This window comes from Phalacrocorax carbo, chromosome 5, assembly GCF_963921805.1.
Source record: "Phalacrocorax carbo chromosome 5, bPhaCar2.1, whole genome shotgun sequence".
In the NCBI taxonomy this organism is placed as follows: domain Eukaryota; kingdom Metazoa; phylum Chordata; class Aves; order Suliformes; family Phalacrocoracidae; genus Phalacrocorax; species Phalacrocorax carbo.
Genome location: NC_087517.1, coordinates 51,498,563 through 51,518,061, shown reverse-complemented (window position 1 = coordinate 51,518,061; position 19,499 = coordinate 51,498,563). Strand labels below are relative to the sequence as shown.

Sequence of the window (19,499 nt, the reverse complement as noted above, 5' to 3'; positions counted from 1 at the left end):
ACACATGGAGAGGGTTTTTGGCCCTCTGGCTCCTATGCGTCTTGGTCCATGTTTCTGTAGAAGCCATGGAGAGCCAAGACTGAGTTTGCCTTTGAGCGTGAGTAGCGGTCCATTATTTAGAGGCTCGTTACTTGTTTTGTAAGTATTCAGAGGAATGAGGGGGGAGCATGGCTGTAGCATGGCTGATGCAGCATTTGTGCAGAGCAGGGGAGCCAGGTCCCTTGAGACTCATCCACTAGAACCCACTTGCCTTTTTGAAAACTCGGAGAGGAGGCAGATTGAGATGGGAAGAGCACCAACATGTGCCATGGGTTTCCTTTGCTCCCCTCAGTCTTGCCAGGGGTGCTGTGAGCACTTTTAGACCTGTTGTCTCTCTGTCCTGTTAGGGAAGGCACTGCAGTTACTCCCTTATATGAGTGTTTTAATGTGTTGCCCTCATATGGAGAAGGACTCTGCTACGTGTTCTCAGTGAGATGACTGCAAGCTCATTTGTCCTGCTGAAACCTTCCCTCTGGTTCCCTCTGCTTTGCAGCCCCAATGTCTTGGACAGCAAGATTTGTCATGTGAGCCCTGGGTGAGTCACTTCTCCTTCTAACAGCTGTCCTCGCTCATCCCGTCTTGCAGTTTATCTGCAAACCCTCCAGGAGAGGGACTGTCCTTGACTAAAGGTCTCTGCAGTCCCAGATCTGCACTGGGGCCTCTTGGTGTGCTCCAGTGCTGATGCCCAAGTCCAGCTTCAAGATGAGTGTCAGTCTTCAGGCTCTCAATCCAGGGCAGTTTCCCAACACATGCAAAATTGAAGGGCATATCTGGTATTTGGTCCAGATTGGCAGAGGCCTGCTCCTCAAGTCTTTCCATCTGACTCAAGTGCAGATGGCTTGGCATTGAGCAATTGCCCTTTTGCAAACCTTTCTGCCTGGCTGAAGTGGGATGGGCTCTGGCAACTGAAGTGTGATGTGACCTATGAACCTATGAACTGGGCTCTGGTAACTGGAGTGTGATCTGACCTATGAACTGGACTCTGTTTTCTGAGCTGTCCTGGGCTAGAGCTGAGGGGTGGGAGAGTCATCTGGGAGAGAGATCATGTTGATGCAAGGAGAGGCCTCCATGGGACTCCCCCATTAAGCAATATGGCAAACAGCTTCTGCACTAACCTAAGCAAGTTGCTGGTTGTATGGCCTTGACAAGCTCTCCAAGTCAGGAAGGCACTTCTCTTGCTGCTTACAGTTCCTTTTGGAGGCCTTTCACCAAGCCTTAGCTCTCACAGAGGTAACAGAAAATGATTGTTGTCTTTAGTTATTGCTTAAGGTTTCTCAGCAAAACAGGCAAAGTTGCATGACACTGTACTGGGAGTGGGGGGCCAGCCTGTCACTTCCAGCAGGATGGAGAGCCCAGAGGGGAGAGCATGGGAAAACTGGGTGTTTTTCTTCTGTTCCTACTGCCCAGAGACAGGATGATCCCCACCTCCTTCTGTGCTTTTTTGTCCCCTTCCTTTCCAGTCATACCTGCTGCTGCACTCACTCTGATCCTTGCTTTGGAGTCGGCAGCTAGGTTGGCTTTTCCCAGCATGGCTGAGGCCAAGCAGACAGAGAGACTGTTGCTAGGTGTAGTAAAATCTCTGTCTGATGTCTTCGGTAACTCATTTGCTTCTCATTGTGGCCCTGGTGACTGAGGCCAGCAGGCAGATCTGGAGAGGTGGGGGGAGAGAGAGAGAGCTGCCTCTGGCACACAGTGGGACATTTGTCCATGAGATGGGAGGGTCGGTTGAACCAACTCAAAAGAAGCTCTCGAGTGCTGAGCCCTCTCTTTCCTCGGTGGATTGGCTGCATTTCCAAGGCCAGTCTCTGCTGTCTCTGTTTTGCCTTCTTGACTGCTGTTGTGTGAAGGTAAGTGAGGTCTCTGAATTTCCTGTAATCTCGAATAAATTCCCAGGGAGAGGATAGCTGTGACACTGTGTGTGCAGTATCAGAATGTAGAACATTGCTGTAGTTCCAGGGACTTGCAGGATTGTGCCCTGTAACACCTCCACCGTGGCCTTGTTGCAGCTCCTCTTCTGTCGCAATGTTCTGGACAACTACGCTAGTCTGGATGGGTAAAGGATGTGGTGGGCAGGTGCCTCTGCTAAGATGTTGCACTAGTTTTGTTCATGGCTTGCTTTTTCCTAAGCTGGAAGCTTAGGAAAGCTGGAGCAGGGTGTTCCTCAGACTGCCAGTTGTGGCTGGATAGCCTGTCTGAAGGTAAACGGCAAGTCAGCAACAGAGCTGGAATGAGAGATCAGGAACCTTTGCTGCTAATCAGGAGTTTTGGTTCTCTTTTTCCCCTCTGTGGGCATCCAGGTAAATCTGTACAGCCACCACCCATGTTTGCAAAGCCAAACACCTCTATAACATGCCCTCAGCCTGAGGACTAACTTGCCTGTTGCTTTGTGGCATGAGGGAGATGTTTTGAAGTGTTCTGTCATCACAGGGTCTCGCAGCATGAAGTTCAGGTTCCCCAGACTGAGCCCAGTTTGCAAGGAGCGTGGAAGCCAGATATGGGGGCAAAGTTTGCCTGCTGTTTTGCAAGGTGCCAGCCTGACTGTTGTCACTGCAAATGTGCTCTGGCATTTTTGGCTGTAGATAGAAGGGCCCTGGGGGACACCCATCCCAAGTAGCCAGTGGGAGTGAAGGTGGACAAGGCAGAGGTAAGTCGTGGAGGACTGAAGGAGCTGCAGGAGCTGAGGGCTCTTGCAGGGAGCTGTCAGAAGGGAGAACCAGGTGCCCTGCATACTGGGGCTCAGCATCCCTGCTGTCTTGCAGACTGAGTGGGCGCTGTCCCCATGGGGGTGCGAGCAGCCAATGGTGCAGGCAGGTGGCGTGGCACCTCCCCTCTGGGACTTTGGCCTTTTTTCACCTGAGGCAAGGAGGGGACCTGCCCTGGGCTTGGTGCTTTCAAAGCCCAGTGTCCTACGGGGACAGTCAGCCACTGACCACGAGGCAGGTGAGTCTGCGTCTGCAGCCCCAGGGCTTCTGCCTGATGGCAGAACAGTATGAAGGGGCCACGTTGTCCCACTACGCAGCCAGAGAGGTGACAGTCTGTGACGGTGAGGGAGTGACTGCCAGCATGCTTGGGAGCTGCTTTGTTTTAGTTAGGACTAATGCTCTGCCTGGTGCTGTAGGGAAGTTCGTGGCAGTCCCTGCTTTTGAGAGCCTAAGGGCAAGCAAGCAGCAGAGAAGAAACTACCACCAATTCCCTCCATCCCCTCTATGCCAAAATGTCTTGGGCAGGCGGGAGCCAAGTCAACAGCTTCCCCCAGGTGAGATTTCCTGGTGCTGACCTGCTTGTGCGCTTTGTGCCTGGCATGCATCTAGAGAGCAGCTTCTCTCAGGAAATATTTGCAGTTTAGTTTGCACTCCTTAAAACTTACTGTTGCGATAGCAGCTTTGCTTCCGTTGTTAGAAAAACGTGGCAGGGTGTGCACACCTTCGAATGGGTTTGCACTGTGAAGGAAAGCAATATGCTGATCCCAGAGGGTTTCCCCTCTCCCAGCGGATGTTAGTTGCTGATTGCTTCCCCCTACCCCTTCTCTGACTGTGATCGGTCTCACGGCTGTGTCCCCTTGACACAGTGGATGTTGGTACGGCTTTGCTCCCTCCTCTAACCCTCTGAGCCCTGCTTCTTGATGTTGGCTTCTCTGGCTGGGACGTTGAGTTTGTCTGCTCTCAAGACAAATGGAAATATGTGGAAGGGAGTTTTGTCTTCCCCTTCTGCTGTTTATTTTCAAGTCAAGGTTGTAGTTTGAATGTTTGCTTTCATTGACAGCTCCAGCATGTGCTGGCCACCAGTTCTGTCTCATCCCTGTCTGACTGCTCTGCACAAATGTTTGTGCTGGCACAAAAGTGGGGATAGGAACACGTCTGGGTGTAGGGAGAGGATGGGATTGCTTCCTTCGGCCAAAGCATCATCTGATGTTGGCTCAAGGTCTTCAATCAAAATGGCAGCCTGCGTGCACTGAGATAAATCGGCACGTCTGACATTCTGTGCTCGAGAGGCTGTGCTCAGCTGCAGAGTGGGGCTGCTGGGGAGGGGGGAGCCTGGAAAATGGGAGGGCTGAGGGAGGGCAGAAGTGAAGAGCCGGTCTCATGTGCACATGGCATGTGATGAGACTGTGTGCTGCCCTCCATGCCCCAGGCTAGGCTGTGATACTCTGGTAAGCACTTTTTCTTCAGGTGATGAGGTGAGAAGTGAAGGTTAAGAGTCCAGCCCCATGCCCCAGGCTGGTTAGGAGTGCAGCAGGTCCACGGTATGCAAAGGTTGGCCATCCTGAAGAAAACCTTACCGTCTGGGTAGCATAGGTGTATGAGTGTGTGTGGCAAGGCAGGGGAGCAAATCAGGACCATTTTGCCAGTGGCCAAGGCTGTGAGGACCAGATACATCCAAAGCTGGCGAGGTCTGCATTGTAGTACCCCCAGTCTGTTGCTCTCTGGAGTTGGGTTTTGGGAGCTGGGAAAAGGGAGAGGCTGGGTTGAGGAGGCTCCTGGGCTATCTACATGCTGCAGTGTGGGCTTTGGGCCATTTGCACTGCATCTCCACCTAGCATGGAGGTAATTCCATGTGCTGCAGTGCATGTGTTGCTCTGAAACTAATTTACTTGATCATTTCAATAAAAGTAGAGGGGATGTCCTGGTGTGTGAGTAATGGGGCATTAATCCATGCCTAGCTGTGCTAACAGCACTCTAGGAAGGAATTAACGCCATGTAATTCATTGCCCATGCAGCTTTTGCTTTCTTAATTATGGAATGTACGATTTAGGTCCTCCCTTCTGTGAGAGCTGCTCAGCCTCTTCAGCTTTCAGGTAGGTCTCTGGCAGATCTCACTTCCCCTGCCCACCCACTACTGGTTTCTTCCCTGCTGCTTGTGCCATGCAAGTTCCCAGTTCCAGCAGCACCTGGCCGTGAATTTTAACTGTACGGAGACTTTATGAGGCATCAGTACCTTTTTGGTGCTGCTAGCTTGCCTGCTACCCCAGTGCAGGTGCTGATGGGAGATTTCCTGGGCAGATACAAGCTGTGCTCCCATAGGAAGCCCTGGAGCTACACACCTGCTTGGCTGCAGAAGCTTTGCTTGCCTGCTTTTGTTTGCACTTTTTGGCTCCTGAAAGCACCACGTTTCTGGTGAAATATACTTAGGTCTCTGTTTAATCTATTTCCTTTCTAGATTAAACGCATGATGTTGTTCTGGATTTATTTTTTAAATATCCTATAAAATTGGCACCATTCCCTTCCCAGCGTGTGTTTTTCCTCCTCTCAGACTGCAGGACTGTAGCAGCTATTTTCCTGCCTTGGGAGGGACTGGGATCTGGCTGTCCCCAGGAGCTCCCTGGCCAGGGTGCCAGAGGCTTCATCATTCACCATCTTTTAAGGGAATCGGGGAGTTCTGTAGATAGAGTTTGCCATGGCTTTGAGTTTGTTTTGCAAATGGTTGTTTGCTAGAGCTCTGTTTAAACAAACAGAGCTCAAATATGCTTTCCACTTCAGTGCATTAAAATCCCATAATGCATTAAAATCCCCTGGCCATGGACATTCAGGCCTCTGCTGTGCCAGGTGCTGTATAAACAGTTACCAAGTGCTGGTGTCTGCTGTAAAAAGATCACATCGCTTGCTTCCCCTCGTTTGTCTCCGAGTTGAGTAGCTTTTGTTAGGAAAGATGATACTAGTCCTGCCATTTGCTGGCTGTACAGCCTGTTGCCTGGATGGGCCTTTGTGCACTAAGCAAGCCTGTAACTTTGCCTGGTTTTAAACCCAGGAAGATAGATTTTACCCCTTCCTGCTGTGCAGCTGCAGCAGGAGCATCCATTCCCTAGTGGAAAGCAGCAGCAGTTTTCCAGCTGGGTCAGACAGCTAGGGAGGGCTCAGCAGTTACCGGGCAGGTGGAGAGCTGAAGCCAAAAGCAGTGCCCAGGCTGTGTAGGAAAAAAGGGAGGAGAGAGCTAAACCTGGCTATCCCAAGTTCCTCTCGGTGTGGTACCATCTTCTACTCCCATCACTCTACTTGTGTCAGCAGGTAAGAAACAGCCCTGCGGTACGTTTGTGTGTCCATCTTGGTCTCTCTCACTCTTTGGGCTACTGGTCAGTGTGAATATTAGCAACCTCGTTGTCTTCTCTTGGGTTGCCCTTTGTGATGGGTGCCTGGACTCCTGGATGCCTCTCCACAGGGATGGGTGCAGCAGGGGCAACAAGGAGGCAGTTTCCCAGAGCTTGGAGCAGGGGGTCAGGACCACTCGGTGCATGTATTCTGTCAGAGCCGCTGCCTCAATAAACACAAATATCCTGTTGAGGGTATAGACTATATAAAGTGAATTTTCATGGTTCAGGACTTATTTATGCCAGCATTACAGGCTTTCAGCAACTGGTCTCCCTATATTTTTATATTTTGGTCTTATTCTGGTTAAATTGAGAGAGAATAAGATTAACCTGAAACAAATTACTCTTGGTGACATGCATATGAAAGCACACTCAGCATAAGGTGTAAGTGATTTTCACTCAGAAAGTGCAGACTTAGCTGATCTGGAGATTTTTAAAGTCTGCTTCAACGGATTAGTTCATATTAGGTAAATTGTCTGAAGGGGGGTCACGAGAGGCATGGGTGGTGTAATAGCGTAGTGGGTGAGGTTCGTGTACAGTGTTTTAGAGAGTTTCCTTAGTGAGCTCCATGTACTGGTCTCTCATTTGGCTGAATGTGGGTCTCCAGAAAAGGCAGGTTTAGTCTCATGGGACTGTACAGATGCTTTCATACTGCCCTGTCCTTGGCACTTGGTGTAACTGGTTGGGGAGCAGGCCAGTGCTGAACTGTGTGTAACCTCACCCCCTCTCCTTCCTGTACCTGTTGGCACCATCACCAGCTCTTTACACTATCAGGGACCTTTTATTCTCGGAAATGCCTCTGCCCCTCAGGTTCTATCTCCAGAGCAGAAGTGTGTGCCACCTTTTTGGATGTGAGATTCTGTGTGGCTTAGGAAAACTGCAATTAAGGGGCAGACTTCATTCCAGAGACAAAGGGCAAAGATATCTCCTCCGCTTCTGGCTTGCCACCCATGTGGCAGCTGGAAGAGGGGAGGGAGGAGAGTGGCTGGGTGCTGCTGAGATGCCTGATGGAAGCAAGGGGCATCTGATTTCCAGGTTGGAGGTGAGGAGGAGACAAGGACATCTCCAGAAAGCTGAAGGCTGTGGCTGCTTCTGAAATTTTCTCCAGTGTCTGGATTTCTTTGTGCGGTGACTTCTACTGGCTCTCAATAAATAGCAGCAATTGGGAGTCTTAGAGAGAACTGTTTCCTGCAGACTTGGAGCTTCAGTGCTGTGCCAGTAGGCACTGAGCTGAAAGGGGGGGTCCAAAGGGCAGTCACATCAATAGCTTGGGGAGGGAAAGGCACTACTTAAAAGACAATGTTGGCACAAGATTGTGTGTTGTACAAGATGTGCCATGTACGATAGTGCGTGTGTGCATGTTGGCACAGCTGAGCGTGGTCTGGGAAATAGAGGAGCAGGTTTTTGAAGACTGTCCTTTAGAAACAGCACGTTTGTGTTGAGGGAAGTGCTGAACGGGTCTTGTGATGGTGCATGATTGTCTTGTGGGGACTGGGTGGACCTGCAGAGGATTGGAGGTCCACGTGGTGTGGTGTGAAATGCTCCCTGGAGTTTGAGAGCTGTGATGGGTACTGCTGTCCTGGATGCTGGGCAGAGCTCATGCACTGCCTGGCTGCTGCCCTTCCTTACATGCTGCTGGAGCCTGATGGCTCTGGCAGCTCCTCCCTCCATATGTGGTTGTATATTCATATACACACAGACACAGACATTTATAAGCTCCCTCTGGAGCTTAGTCTCCTCTCTGAGGAGACCAGGTGCACCCTTAAGCCATTTGTTCCTCAGCTGGCCTCACCCTGCAGCTTGCCCAGTAGGACCTGAGCTTCGGGAAGATAGTAAGTGTCTCAACTTTGTCTCCTTGGTGTCTTTCTCTTCTTTCCCAGGAAGAAACTGAAGTGAGAAAGAAGTGACTGAAGAAGAAATTAAGGAACGATTTGAAGGAACAGATTCATTTATTAACACGATCAAGTTTGAATTAAATGGCTGATAAACAGATCAGGTAACTTTTTAAAAAAATTTGAGTTGTTGGTTGTGTGCTTTAGATTTTTCTTTTAAAGTCTTTCAAACTTAATCCCTTTTGTAATATAGGAGGTTGATGAAAATCACCTGATTATCTCTTCTGGCCTTAAACAGTTCTGATTCCTTCTCTGCTCCTTTCTTATCTGCTTTTTTTCAACCTTCTCTTATTTTCTGTCCTTGCCACGTTGTCACATCTCTGCTTTCTTCAGTTCTTTTTTCTTACTGCCTTTTTCTTTCTGCCCTCTGCTTTTTACCCTGCAAGAGTCTGTTCCCTTTTGCTTCCGCTTTCAAAGGTCAGCTTGACCTGCTGACTTCAGCTTGCTGACATCAAGGGAGCAAAGCCAGCTCCTTGACCAGCTGGGGACGCAGTGCCTGTAACTACAAAGTCCATGTAGATGCAGCCTTGTGCCCTTCTAAAGCCAGTCAATGCTTGAGTGACTGCAGGAACATAAAGTACCAAAATTAATTAGTGACACTTAAGTGCACAGCAAGAACTTAAGAGTGTTGGTCCTGGCATATGCAAAGGCTAGATTTGAGTCCTCCCTGGAAATTAATAGGGATATGTTTTCTGCAAAGATACAGATGTACCCTTAGCTTCCTAAGAGCTGTGCCAGACAGATCTGTGCAGTGCCGCATGTGGGTTTGACTTTCTGCTACTTGTGAAGTTGCCCCAGATGAATGACACGACATGCTGTGGGATTCCTGTGGCGTTTTTTGTGGTCCTCTTCTAATATCTACTTTTCCAGGTTACAAGCTCAGGACAGGAGGGGTCAGAGAGCCTCTCTGACAGAGAGCCAGGACTTAGCAATGCCTGAACGCTACAGGCAAGAGGCTTGCCCCTTCTTAGCATTTGCCATGATTAAGATATCTTCCTGTGTGCCTGCCTTCTGCAAATGAAAATAGTCCTGAGCTGTGCTGATAACAAGACAGTATTGTGGAGTGTTTATATGCTTAAATTTGGCTGTCATCAGTTAGCCAATTTGGAGAGCACTTGGCACTCTTCTCTTAAACCCACGAAGGGCATGCTGAGATTCACCTCCATGGAGCCTGACAGGTGTATGTCCCTGATAGCCTCAGCGGAGCAAAAGGACCAGATGTCTGTGGGCATTTGAAGATTGGTATTTTGAAGGAAGGAGAGGCTCATCCTCCAAGATCTCCCCCAGCCCTTCTGATATATTCTTGGCAGCGTGAACAGGAGCTTGCTGGCTACAGGGAGTGTTAAAAGGGCTGAGGAGGAGCACTGGGAGAACTGTCATGCCTTTCTATCCCTTCTCATGTTAAACTGAGCAAATGGCTTTATCTGTATGCTAGCCTGTGTTGTCCCTGTTTCACTTAGCCCGGCACACTTAAGTAGTGAGAGACAGCAGTTGTGCAGAAGCTAAATAGGACAGAGAGACCAGGCACAGTGGATTCTCATCTGTGAGGGAGCAGAGAGCACTGAAGCGAAAAGTGGGATGACTTAGTCACAGGGGAAAAGCTCTCTGTCTCAGGTTCTTCTCTGTGCCCCAAATCCCTCACCTCTCCGGCTTAGGTCACCTCTCCCATCTATGTGACCACAAGTCTGCAGCTGTCACAGGCAGCCAAGCCAAGGAGATTTGTTTAATGTTGGAGCATTTACTGAACCCCTCTTACCTTGCAGCCTGTATCTGTCATCCCTTAGCAAAAATGAGATTGATACCAAAAGACTAAAATACACAAAAGCAGTTTGCTACAAGGTGAGATCAAGGGTGTTGCATTTCTGCAGCAGTGCATGTGGAACTTGATCTCAGCATCTTGCCAGATTCTGCCACATAGTCCATCTGCACTAGTCTTCCTCTGCAGGTCATGTGGGGGAACCTGGATGGTTGGAATCAGGTGCTATTAGGGGTGCTGAGCAAGGGTTTCTCTCTCACAGACAGAGTGAAAGGCTCTGTGCAGCCGACTTTGTCCAAATTTTTGGCTTGCCCAGGCACATCAGATAATTTCCTTTTATTGCTGGGGTCTGTGCTGAAATTGGGGAATCTCTTGCACTTACAGTGCCAGCAAGCAAGATGTTTGCCCTGTGTCTGTGTCTCACTCCCAACTGATATAAACCCTGTGATGATTTCACTGTTGGAACAGGTTGAGAGAGGCAAGTATCTGCCTGCCCTGGGTGTTTCAGGGACACTTAAAGAAGCAATGACAATGCTGAGGCTGGAAAGCGGCACTGGTTGTGCCTCGCAGCCTGTGACCTGCCAGCAGTGACTTTGGAGCCAAATTTAGGGAGGCTGATGTGATCCTGTCTTGAAACACCCTCCTTCCCAGTGGTGCCTCCATCTTGACATGCTTTTGTCTGGTCTCCAACCTCCTATTTTAGTATGACGATGGGTTAAATAAAGAGAGATCCATGATGTGAAGCTTACTGTTTGAAAATTTCCCATGTCAGTGAAATTTTCCCAAGTTCAGTGTAGGATTGTGCAGGTAAACTTCTCGGACTGTGGTGCAAAGATCCCTCAGGCAACAGAGTCTTGAGCTGGTGAGATCTTGCAGTCTGGCCCTGCGCTGAGCTCATGCACTGATTTGGGCCTCCCTGCCTTCCTAATGTGCTGTGCTTGATTTAATCTCTGTCAGCACCGTCTTGTTTGGGGATGTGGGCTGAGCTCAGGTCTGTCTGCCTGTCCTTGGCACCTCTTCTTTCAGCTGTGCCAGCCCTGGGGCTGCATGTGTGTGTTGTTGAGGAGGAAAGAGGTCTGGCTGCAGGAGTGTGGAGGCTGGAAGGAGTTTCCTGGAGTGTCAACGTCATGCTTATGACCCCCCTTTTGCCTGCTTCCTCCAGGGAGACCTCAAGTTGAAACCCTGAGTCTCCATATCCTGCCTTTCCCTTGAGCATGGAGCTGAGAGGCAGCTCTTTCAGCATGGCCGTTTATTGATTCTCTGTGCAATTGCCCTTTGATGCAGAGCACTCTGCAATGATGCTTTGGGGGAATGTGTGCAGAGCCTCACCCCACCATACCATGGCCAGCCTCACTCCTGCTGCTTCCAGTGGGTAATGCAGTCTGTGCATCTATCCAGAGCATTGTGTCACAGTCATAAAAGGCAGTGTACCTGTTCCCCCTGTGGGAGAGCTCAGCCTTGCTGGCTCACCCAGCTGCAATCTAGAACTGCTGTCAGCTGTCACAGAATCATTAAGGTTGGAAAAGACCTCTAGGAACATCAAGTCCAACTGTCAACTGAACACTACCATGTTTCCTAAACCATGCCCTGAAGTGCCACATCTACACATTTTTTGAACACCTTCAGGGATGGTGACTCCACTACCTTTCTGGGCAGCCTTTTCCAGTGCCTGACTGCTCCTTCAGTGAAGAAATTTTTCCTAATACCCAGTCTAAAACTCCCGTGACACAGCTTGAGGCCATTTCCTCTCACCCTATCACTAGTAACTTGGGGAGAAGAGACCAACACCCACCTCGCTACAACCTCCTTTCAGGTAGCTGTAAAGAGCGATAAGGTCTCCCCTCAGCCTCCTCTTCTCCAGGCTAAACAACCCCAGTTCCCTCAGCCGCTCCTCATAAGACTTACTCTCCAGACCCTTCACCAGCATCATTGCCCTTCTCTGGACATGCTCCAGCAGCTCAGTGTAATGAGGGGCCCAAAACTGCACATAATATTCAAGGTGTGGCCTCACCAGTGCCAAGTACAGGGGCACAATCACTTCCCTGCTCCTGCTGGCCACACTAGTCCTGATACAAGCCAGGATGCTGTTGGCCTTCTTGCCCACCTGGGCACACTGCTGGCTTACGTTTAGCCGGTTGTCAACCAACACCCCGAGGTCCTTCTCTGCCAGGCAGCTCTCCAGCTACTCTTCCCCAAGCCTGTAGCATTGCATGGGGTCGTTGTGACCCAAGTACAGGACCCAGCACTTGGCCTTGTTGAACCTCATACAATTGGCCTCGGCCTGTTGATCCAGCCTGTCCAGGTTCCTCTGCAGAGCCTTCCTACCCTCCAGCAGATCAACGCTCCTGGCAACTTGGTGGTGTCTGCAAACTTACTGAGGGTGTGCTTGATCCCCTCATCCAGATCGTTGATAAAGATCTTTAACAAGACTGGCCCCAACACTGAGCCCTGGGGAACCCTGCTCATCACTAGCCGCCAACTGGATTTAGCTCCATTCACCACAACTATGGGCTCGGGCATCCAGCCAGTTTTTTACCCAGCAAAGAGTACACCCGCCCAAGCCATGAGCTGCCAGCTTGTCTAGGATAATCCTGTGGAAGACAGTATCAAAGACTTTACTGAAGTCCAGGTGTACAACATCCACAGCCTTTCCCTCATCCACTAGGCAGGTCACCCTGTCATAGAAGGAGATCACATTGGTCAGGCAGGACCTGCCTTTCATGAACCCATGCTGGCTGGGCCTGATCCCCTGGTTGTCCTGCACTTGCCTAGTGAGCTCACTCAAGATGTGTCATCATCTTCCCTGGTACTGAGGTCAGGCTGACAGGCCTGTAGTTCTCCAGATCCTCCTTCCAGCCCTTCTTGTAGATGGGCGTCACATCAGCAAGCCTCTGGTCACCTGGGACCTCCCCTGTTAACCCGGACTGCTGATAAATGATGAAGAGTGGCTTGGCAAGCTCCTCCACCAAGGAAGAGTACTCAGTACTCCTCAGTACTCTTGGGTGGATCCCATCTGGCCCCATAGACTTGTGAGTGTCCAGGTGGCTCAGCAGGTTGAAAACTGCTTCCTCCTGGATTATGGGGGGTTTATTCCACTCCCTGTCCCTGCCTGCCAGCTCAAGGAGCTGAATACCCTGGTGATAACTGCTGTGACGGTTAAAGACTGTCAGTTTAATATCTGACACATCCTGTGTTCAGAGAGCCACATCCTGTGCTTTATTAGAGCAAGGTGACTCAAACAGGCTTCTTTTGTTTATGTGTGTAGTGGTTTATCAGGCATTTAAGTGCTGTATATTCTTCATAATTGAATTTGCTGGGAATCCATGTTTAGCTGATCTGGCTTTCACTCAGCACCTCTTGCAGGAATTCCCTGTGGGAACACAAAGGCGAGCGGAAAAAAGTCCCACATTTTGGAATTACATGCAGCCAGCCAGGTTTTGATTTCCTGAAGATGTATGAGCTCACGTCTCTGCATCTGCGGCTGTGCAGGCTGCCAGTCCAGTGGTTTCACCAGGCTGTTGATTTGTGTGTGTTCCCCTCACCCCAGGCGGTGAATCTGGAAACAATTTCCTGGAGCTGCAGCCGTCTGGTCCTTGGCTGCCAGCTGGGCACTTCTGCTGGGGTTGTTCCCACATGACGGTAGCAGCTGATGTGTCACAAATCTCTTGTTAGATGCATATCCGATTGCGGTGCTGAAAAGCATTTGCCAGTAAACCTGCTGTCTTGGATGCCATCAGGCCCTAACTGAAGTCCATCCATGTGGTAGATGGTCCAGCACGCCATCTTTTCTCCTCTAGGGACAACAGAAACCCTCGGGTCCTGGGGAACAGGGTTTTTCCTTGCTCTTAGTGATGTGTAGCTTAGCTGTTTGGTTCTACTCCACTCATCAGTGGTTTCTCCTGATGCTGTGTTGCTTTCCCTTCCTTGCCTGTATGTACAGCAAGAGCCAAGCTTTGCCTTGAGGCAGAGCTCTCTTTGTGCTGGGGGCAGGGGTAGCCTTGTCACACAGCGATGTGTTAATTCTGGTCATGCAAAAGAGCTCCATTCTTTGCTCTTTCCCTCCCCTGACGTTACCCTAGTGCTAAGACATCTGTTTCTGTACATCTCGTCCCCTTACAGTTTACCTGCCAAGCTGATCAATGGAGGGATAGCTGGGCTGATTGGGGTCACCTGCGTATTTCCCATTGACCTGGCAAAAACTCGCCTGCAGAACCAGCAGAATGGCCAACGGATGTACACCAGCATGTGAGTACCGCCTGCGTGGGCAGCATCCCCTGGGGCTTTTGGCTGGGAGTCCTTCCACTTTGTTAGTTCCTTCAGGTGAGTTCAGCATTTCTAGGAACTGGGCTGTCTGCAGGAAAGCCAGCGGACAATCTTGAACCAAGCTGTGGTAGAGCAGATAAAGCAAATAAAGCAGCTGTTCAGGCTGCTGAGCCTAGCAAGCAAGATCTCTGCAGAGGGCACCTCTGTTTGCATCCCTTGCCTGGGAGCAGTGTGTTCGCTGCTGTCAGGGCTTGTGACCAAAACACAAGGAGCCCTATTCGCTTCTCTGCTGGGCCACAATCAGGTGCATGAGGAAACTTCTGCCTCTCTTCTGTTTCCGTGGTTCTCATATTGGAGGTTACTATCCCTTTGTTTGCTGTCAGTTTTAAAAAGAGGAAGCATTCCCACTCTAGAGTACTGCCTGCAGACCTTTTGAAGGATCACAGGTTGACATATGCTGTAGTTACCCTGGCAGTCTTATGCCCCCAAAAAATCAAGTGCTGCAGGCTGTAGAAAAAGAAGGCATGAATATATCCAGCCCCCCAAATTCACCTGGAATTTGTGTGGGATGCTTAGGGCTGTGTATGTCCTGTGGGAATGTACAAGATGCTTTATCCTAGGAGCCAGAGACAGGCCTTAGTTTTCCAAAAGTACTGGTGTAATTGAGGGGGGAGAAGGGAATGGGACTGATGATGTGTGTCCTGTCCTCCTGCCACTTTGTTCAGAAGTCGTGTTACCTGCTCCCTGCTCCTCCACACCAGTATTTTCCTCTTTCCTGCCCAGGAGAGTTTGAGGCAGAGTGGGATTAGGAAGGAAATGCTCTGTATGTTGATGATTTTAGTCTACAGGCCTCCTTGCTCTAGCTGGTGACATATAATTATGCACGAGCTTATACTGTAGGCTCTGGTATGCCATGGCAGACTGGTGCTTCCCTTGACAGCTACAGTGCTCTCTGCTCCCTGCGTTGTTTGTGGGCCCAGGCATGCTGGCAGGACGTGGCCTCCCGTCTTGCCTTGCCTCTCATTTTTGTTGTGTCTTGCTCCTGCTGCTGTTGTGGACTGCTTCTCCTCCCTGAGGATCGCTTCTCCCCCTGACCTGACAGGCAACAACAATGGGATTTTGGGCAGGATGGAGGATTTGTAGGCTACCCTTGGGAGTGTGTGCCAGGATGCCTCATCTCTGGAGGCTTTTAACCTCCAGCAGTTGAGTACAGATCTGCGTCTTAGCCAGGAGTTGTGGGACGAGGCACCATTAAGGAATACACAGGATTTACACTGTGTATTTGAGCTGGTTTCTAAGAGTCTGTGACAAAGCCTGGATGTGAGTGGGTAATGCTGGAGGTGTTCGCAGGTGTGAAACCTGCGGAGGTGGAGGTGGAGCTGTGAAAGGGCCTTTTTGGGGCTGAGGGGCCACCAGGGACAAGGAAGTAATGGGGATAACACATCCTCTAGATAATGTCTCAGGACATCCTGTGTCCTGCCTAAGCAAGCAATGGAAAGGCACCAAGAGGATGCTGTTACCATGCATGGAGCTTGACTTCAGAGACACCCTTACAGGGTCTCCCCTGCATTGCTCCCCAGTTACAGGGGCTTATTTTTTCAGGAAATACTGTATACCCATCAATACCAGATCTCAAAGGTGTCTGCTGAACACCCATGAAGGCTGCAAGTTTATTTAAAATTTTAGCTGTCTTGCTTTAGGACAGCATGTCTTGCTTCTGCTCAGCTCCAGAGACCTTTGGTATCAGGGAAGCCTTTCCCGTGAAAGAGCGAAAGATACTTTGGAGCAGCCCTGAGGGCTGGAGAGAGCTGAGCTTTTGGGCTGCACTGTCCCAGGTGTGTTATGTATAATTTTAGTTGGCTGTTGGCTCCCTTTTTCCAGGGAGAGAAAGGAACTGGGCAGGGCCTTGGCTCCATCTCACTCTGGCAGCTCAAGGGGCTGGGAGTGATGTGCAAGCTTTATGGTGAGGCAGCGGGGCTGTGTGAGCTTGGTGAGGAGCAGCTCTGACCATTCTCCTCTCTGCCACGGCTTGTTCAAAGCAGCACTGCTGGCTTGGGGAAAATGCCTTGCCTCCACATGATGGGGGAATAGGAGAAAGGTGCCCCAAGATTTCTGGGGCTTGCAATGTGTTAGGGGGGCTGCTCCCAAGAATAAGATGGGTTCGTGCAAGCTGCAGGAGCTGGGGTGGGGTGTGTGAAAGATGGCGTCCCAAAGGATGCAGGGAGTCTTAGCAGATAGGGAAAACTCATTGCTGTCACTGGCAGCAATGCAGGATGGGCTCTTCACAAACAACACGGGGTACCCTAGAACAGTCTTGACCCAAGTAGGCCATAAAGCCCCCAAGGGGACTCTGTATTTCCTTCTTTCCCACCTCAGCACTACTACAGAGCCTGGGTTCTTGGGTTGCCAGATCTCTTAGAAATGTATTCTTGTTTTCGTCAGCTACTCTTCCCTTATTATTACTTAAAAGAGCCGTTTGTTCCTTAATTATGTACGCATGCATGCATGTGCACCTCTCACTTCCTGTATGGCCTGAGCAAGTACCTGTCCTTCCCAAAGACCCCAAAGCAACCTTCAGCCAGCACCTGAAATTCTCGCAGCTCTGGTCCAGAGAGGGAAACTCTGCCTTGGAAACTGCGCTGCCTTCCTGACTGCACCTCTGGATTTGTTAGGTGTGTGTCTGTGCCTTTGAAAGGCTTTGAGGCATTCCAGCACTCTGCAGAGTTTTCCCATTTGCAGTAAACATAGTTGAAACAAAGGTGACAGTTCTCCCCTTGGAGCAGACCTTGGCAGCACCCTGTCGCGCTCTCCCCAGGGCAAGAGCGTGAGCGCTCGCTGCCTGCTGTGGGATCCGATGTGTTAAAAGTAAGTGCTTTAATCTCTGTGGGAGGTCACAGATGACTGAGTGTTCAGGTCGTCTAGTGTTTGTGTGCCTTGTGTCAAATTTCATGGAGTAAGTCAAGCAAGTCAGCATCGGGAGTTTTGGCCCCCCTTATTTCTCTTCCAGAACTGGGTTTAAAAACATGTGCATGGGGATTTGCTTGTTAGAGCATCTCATGTATGTTTGCCACAGGGGACCCTGGATAAACAGCCCTTGCAGTGACATTTTTCCCTTTTGTGTTTCTAGAAAGCAGACAGCACGTGCAGGGTGAGCTGGGGGTTTCAAAGCCTCTGTGAATTAGGGGCTGAAATCAGACTCAGGCCTGAACAATGGTGCATTCAGCACTGATGCGGTTCCCTTCTCAGCTCGGGGTTTTGCTGACAGATTGTAAATGAAAACCACTCCAAGAGATTTGTTTTGTTTTTCTCTGCTCTCACCCACCTTTTAGCTCCTGGGGCTTATCTCTCTCTGTTTTGTTTGCAGGTCTGACTGCCTCATTAAAACAATTCGGTCGGAAGGCTACTTTGGCATGTACAGAGGTAAGTAAAGCTGAGTCAGGCATGGCTCAGCTTTTGCATTGGAAGTACTGGGGTGTAAGTGGGAGGAAAGGCCCATATTCTCTGGCTTATGAAACAATAACCTGGCAATACGCTAAGATGTTGAAAGGTGCAGCTGTTCCTGAAAATAAACTCTTCCATGCCAGGTGTCTGCTCAGCTCACTGACATTGAGGGCTTGAGTCCTCCCCATGGCTGTTTTGGTGTTAAACCTTACCATTTACTTAAGTTCATCTTTACTAGCAGATTAAGTGAAGCTGCTGAACTTTGTTTCAGGACTGTACGTGTGTGTTTCCCAGCTTTGGCGTGGTAACTTTTGTCAGAGGGGCAGTAGCAAACCTCTCGAAGTGTCTTACTTTTATCGAAGCCTACCACCAACAAGCCTGCTGTCCCATCTAGTTAGTAGCTTGTCACCAAAACTAGCTGTCTCTCAAGCATGCCCAAGTGCTTTGTTCAAATACTAAGACAAGCTGCAATTAAAAAAAAAACAACCCACAAACAAACAAAAAATAACCTGTCCCCAGAGAAAACCTCCTTTGGGGTGGTAAGAAAATCAGAGGTTGGCTCATGGTGGTGCTTCAGCTGTTTGGTTGTTGTGTACCAACCTGCTAGAAATCTCCCGGCTCCATGGCTTAGGCTGTCTGTTGCAGCAGTGAGTTCCTTATTTCACATTATACCTTTTCTAGTTTAAACACAAAGTCCTTGAAAGTTTTTAAAGATTTTTGAGGAGAGAGGAACAGCAGGCCATACTCATAGCAGAGGAAAATATGGAATACCTTCTTGGCTTTCATCACTTCAGCTGACACTGAACTCTGGTTCATTTTATATACTGGTATTCAATTGCCTGAATATGCAGTTTTTATCTCTGAGGCGTTCAGATAGCATTCTTTGTGGCACTCATTCACTGATAAAGCCTGATTAAAATACTGCTTTGATTAGTGAGTCCTTGCTCTTTGTTTTTTCAAGTGGGAGTCCGGAGATGCTGGCGCCTTGCTGTTGGCAGCAGTAGCGTCTCTTGCCACTTCTTCCGTAGCTCCTAAGGAAACACAGACGATGCAGCCGTCCATCCTGGGAGCAGGCACCGGCTGTTGAGGCAGTGTCTCTTGCCCAACTTGCTGGTGGGCGTTTCGAGGGAGTGAGGTGGATGCTGGGAATGGATTGGCTGCTTCGCACCAGCTTTCCTGGGACTGGGCAACAAGACAAATAACCCGAGGAACCCTGGCAAGCTCCATCTTCAGTGCTAGCAGTGACGTGTTCCCCCTCGATTTTTCACAGAACCTGATTGCTTCTGTGTTCCTAGCCAGGAACACAGCCTGCATTAACTTTGGCTGTAAATATGCAGTGGCAGGCTTCTTGCTGGGGAGCAGAAGGAAGAAGCTGTTCCTGGAAACTTACAGGGGAGACTGTAGAACCCATAGGGCTTTTGGTAGAGACAGCTTGGTCCTGTAAGGTGTAGAGTGGTGGAGGGGATGTACATTTCCAGGCCACTTTTCAATCCCAAGCACAAGTCTCAAAGTGTGCAGAGGGTTTTGCATAGCTCTTGCTTTTCCCAGCCATAATGAGTCTGGTCAGCTTGGTCTGTGTCCCGCTAACTTTGTCTCCTCTGTTCAGGGAGCTGATAGTGGCTTGAATTTACTTGTGACCTCTGACTATTAAATGGGGAGCTGCATTTGGAGAGAGCTTTTGTGAATAGCTCCAGCTCTTTCCAGAAATTCACAGATATGTCAGCATGGCTAAGATGCAAAGGTGAATCCTTCAAGTTCAGCAATAATGATCTCTGCCTCAGTTCTGTGAGCTGACATTAGCAGCCCTTCCTTCCCTCCCAGGGAGAGGATGAGTGGGTAAAACACATCCAAGATTCATAAAGAATGTGAGCACTTTTCTGGGAAGAAGGTAAAGAGACGGCTCAGCCTTGCAGACAGAGGAAAATGGAAATCAGATGGTGGGATTGGTTCCTGCTCCCTCCATCTGTCCCAGTTCCCCAGCAGAAGTTGCTGTATGACTCACAAGCTCTTATTTTCAGCCTTTAAG

At 49.7% G+C, this 19,499-nt stretch overlaps 1 protein-coding gene across 2 annotated transcripts in view; it reads left to right on the top strand.

Annotated features, from left to right (window-relative positions):
* SLC25A22 (solute carrier family 25 member 22) overlaps positions 1 to 19,499 on the top strand; it is a 53,729-nt gene that overhangs the window by 14,439 nt on the left and 19,791 nt on the right. Inside the window, exons 1-4 of one of the 2 annotated variants that reach the window (XM_064452430.1) lie at positions 2,884 to 2,979; positions 8,002 to 8,117; positions 13,889 to 14,014; positions 17,397 to 17,452. In XM_064452430.1, the coding sequence (XP_064308500.1) occupies positions 8,098 to 8,117; positions 13,889 to 14,014; positions 17,397 to 17,452 (202 nt within the window). In that variant the 5' untranslated portion in view covers positions 2,884 to 2,979; positions 8,002 to 8,097. Of the gene's footprint in view, positions 1 to 2,883; positions 2,980 to 8,001; positions 8,118 to 13,888; positions 14,015 to 17,396; positions 17,453 to 19,499 lie in introns of those variants that run through there. The other variant, XM_064452429.1, reaches the window with a different exon arrangement.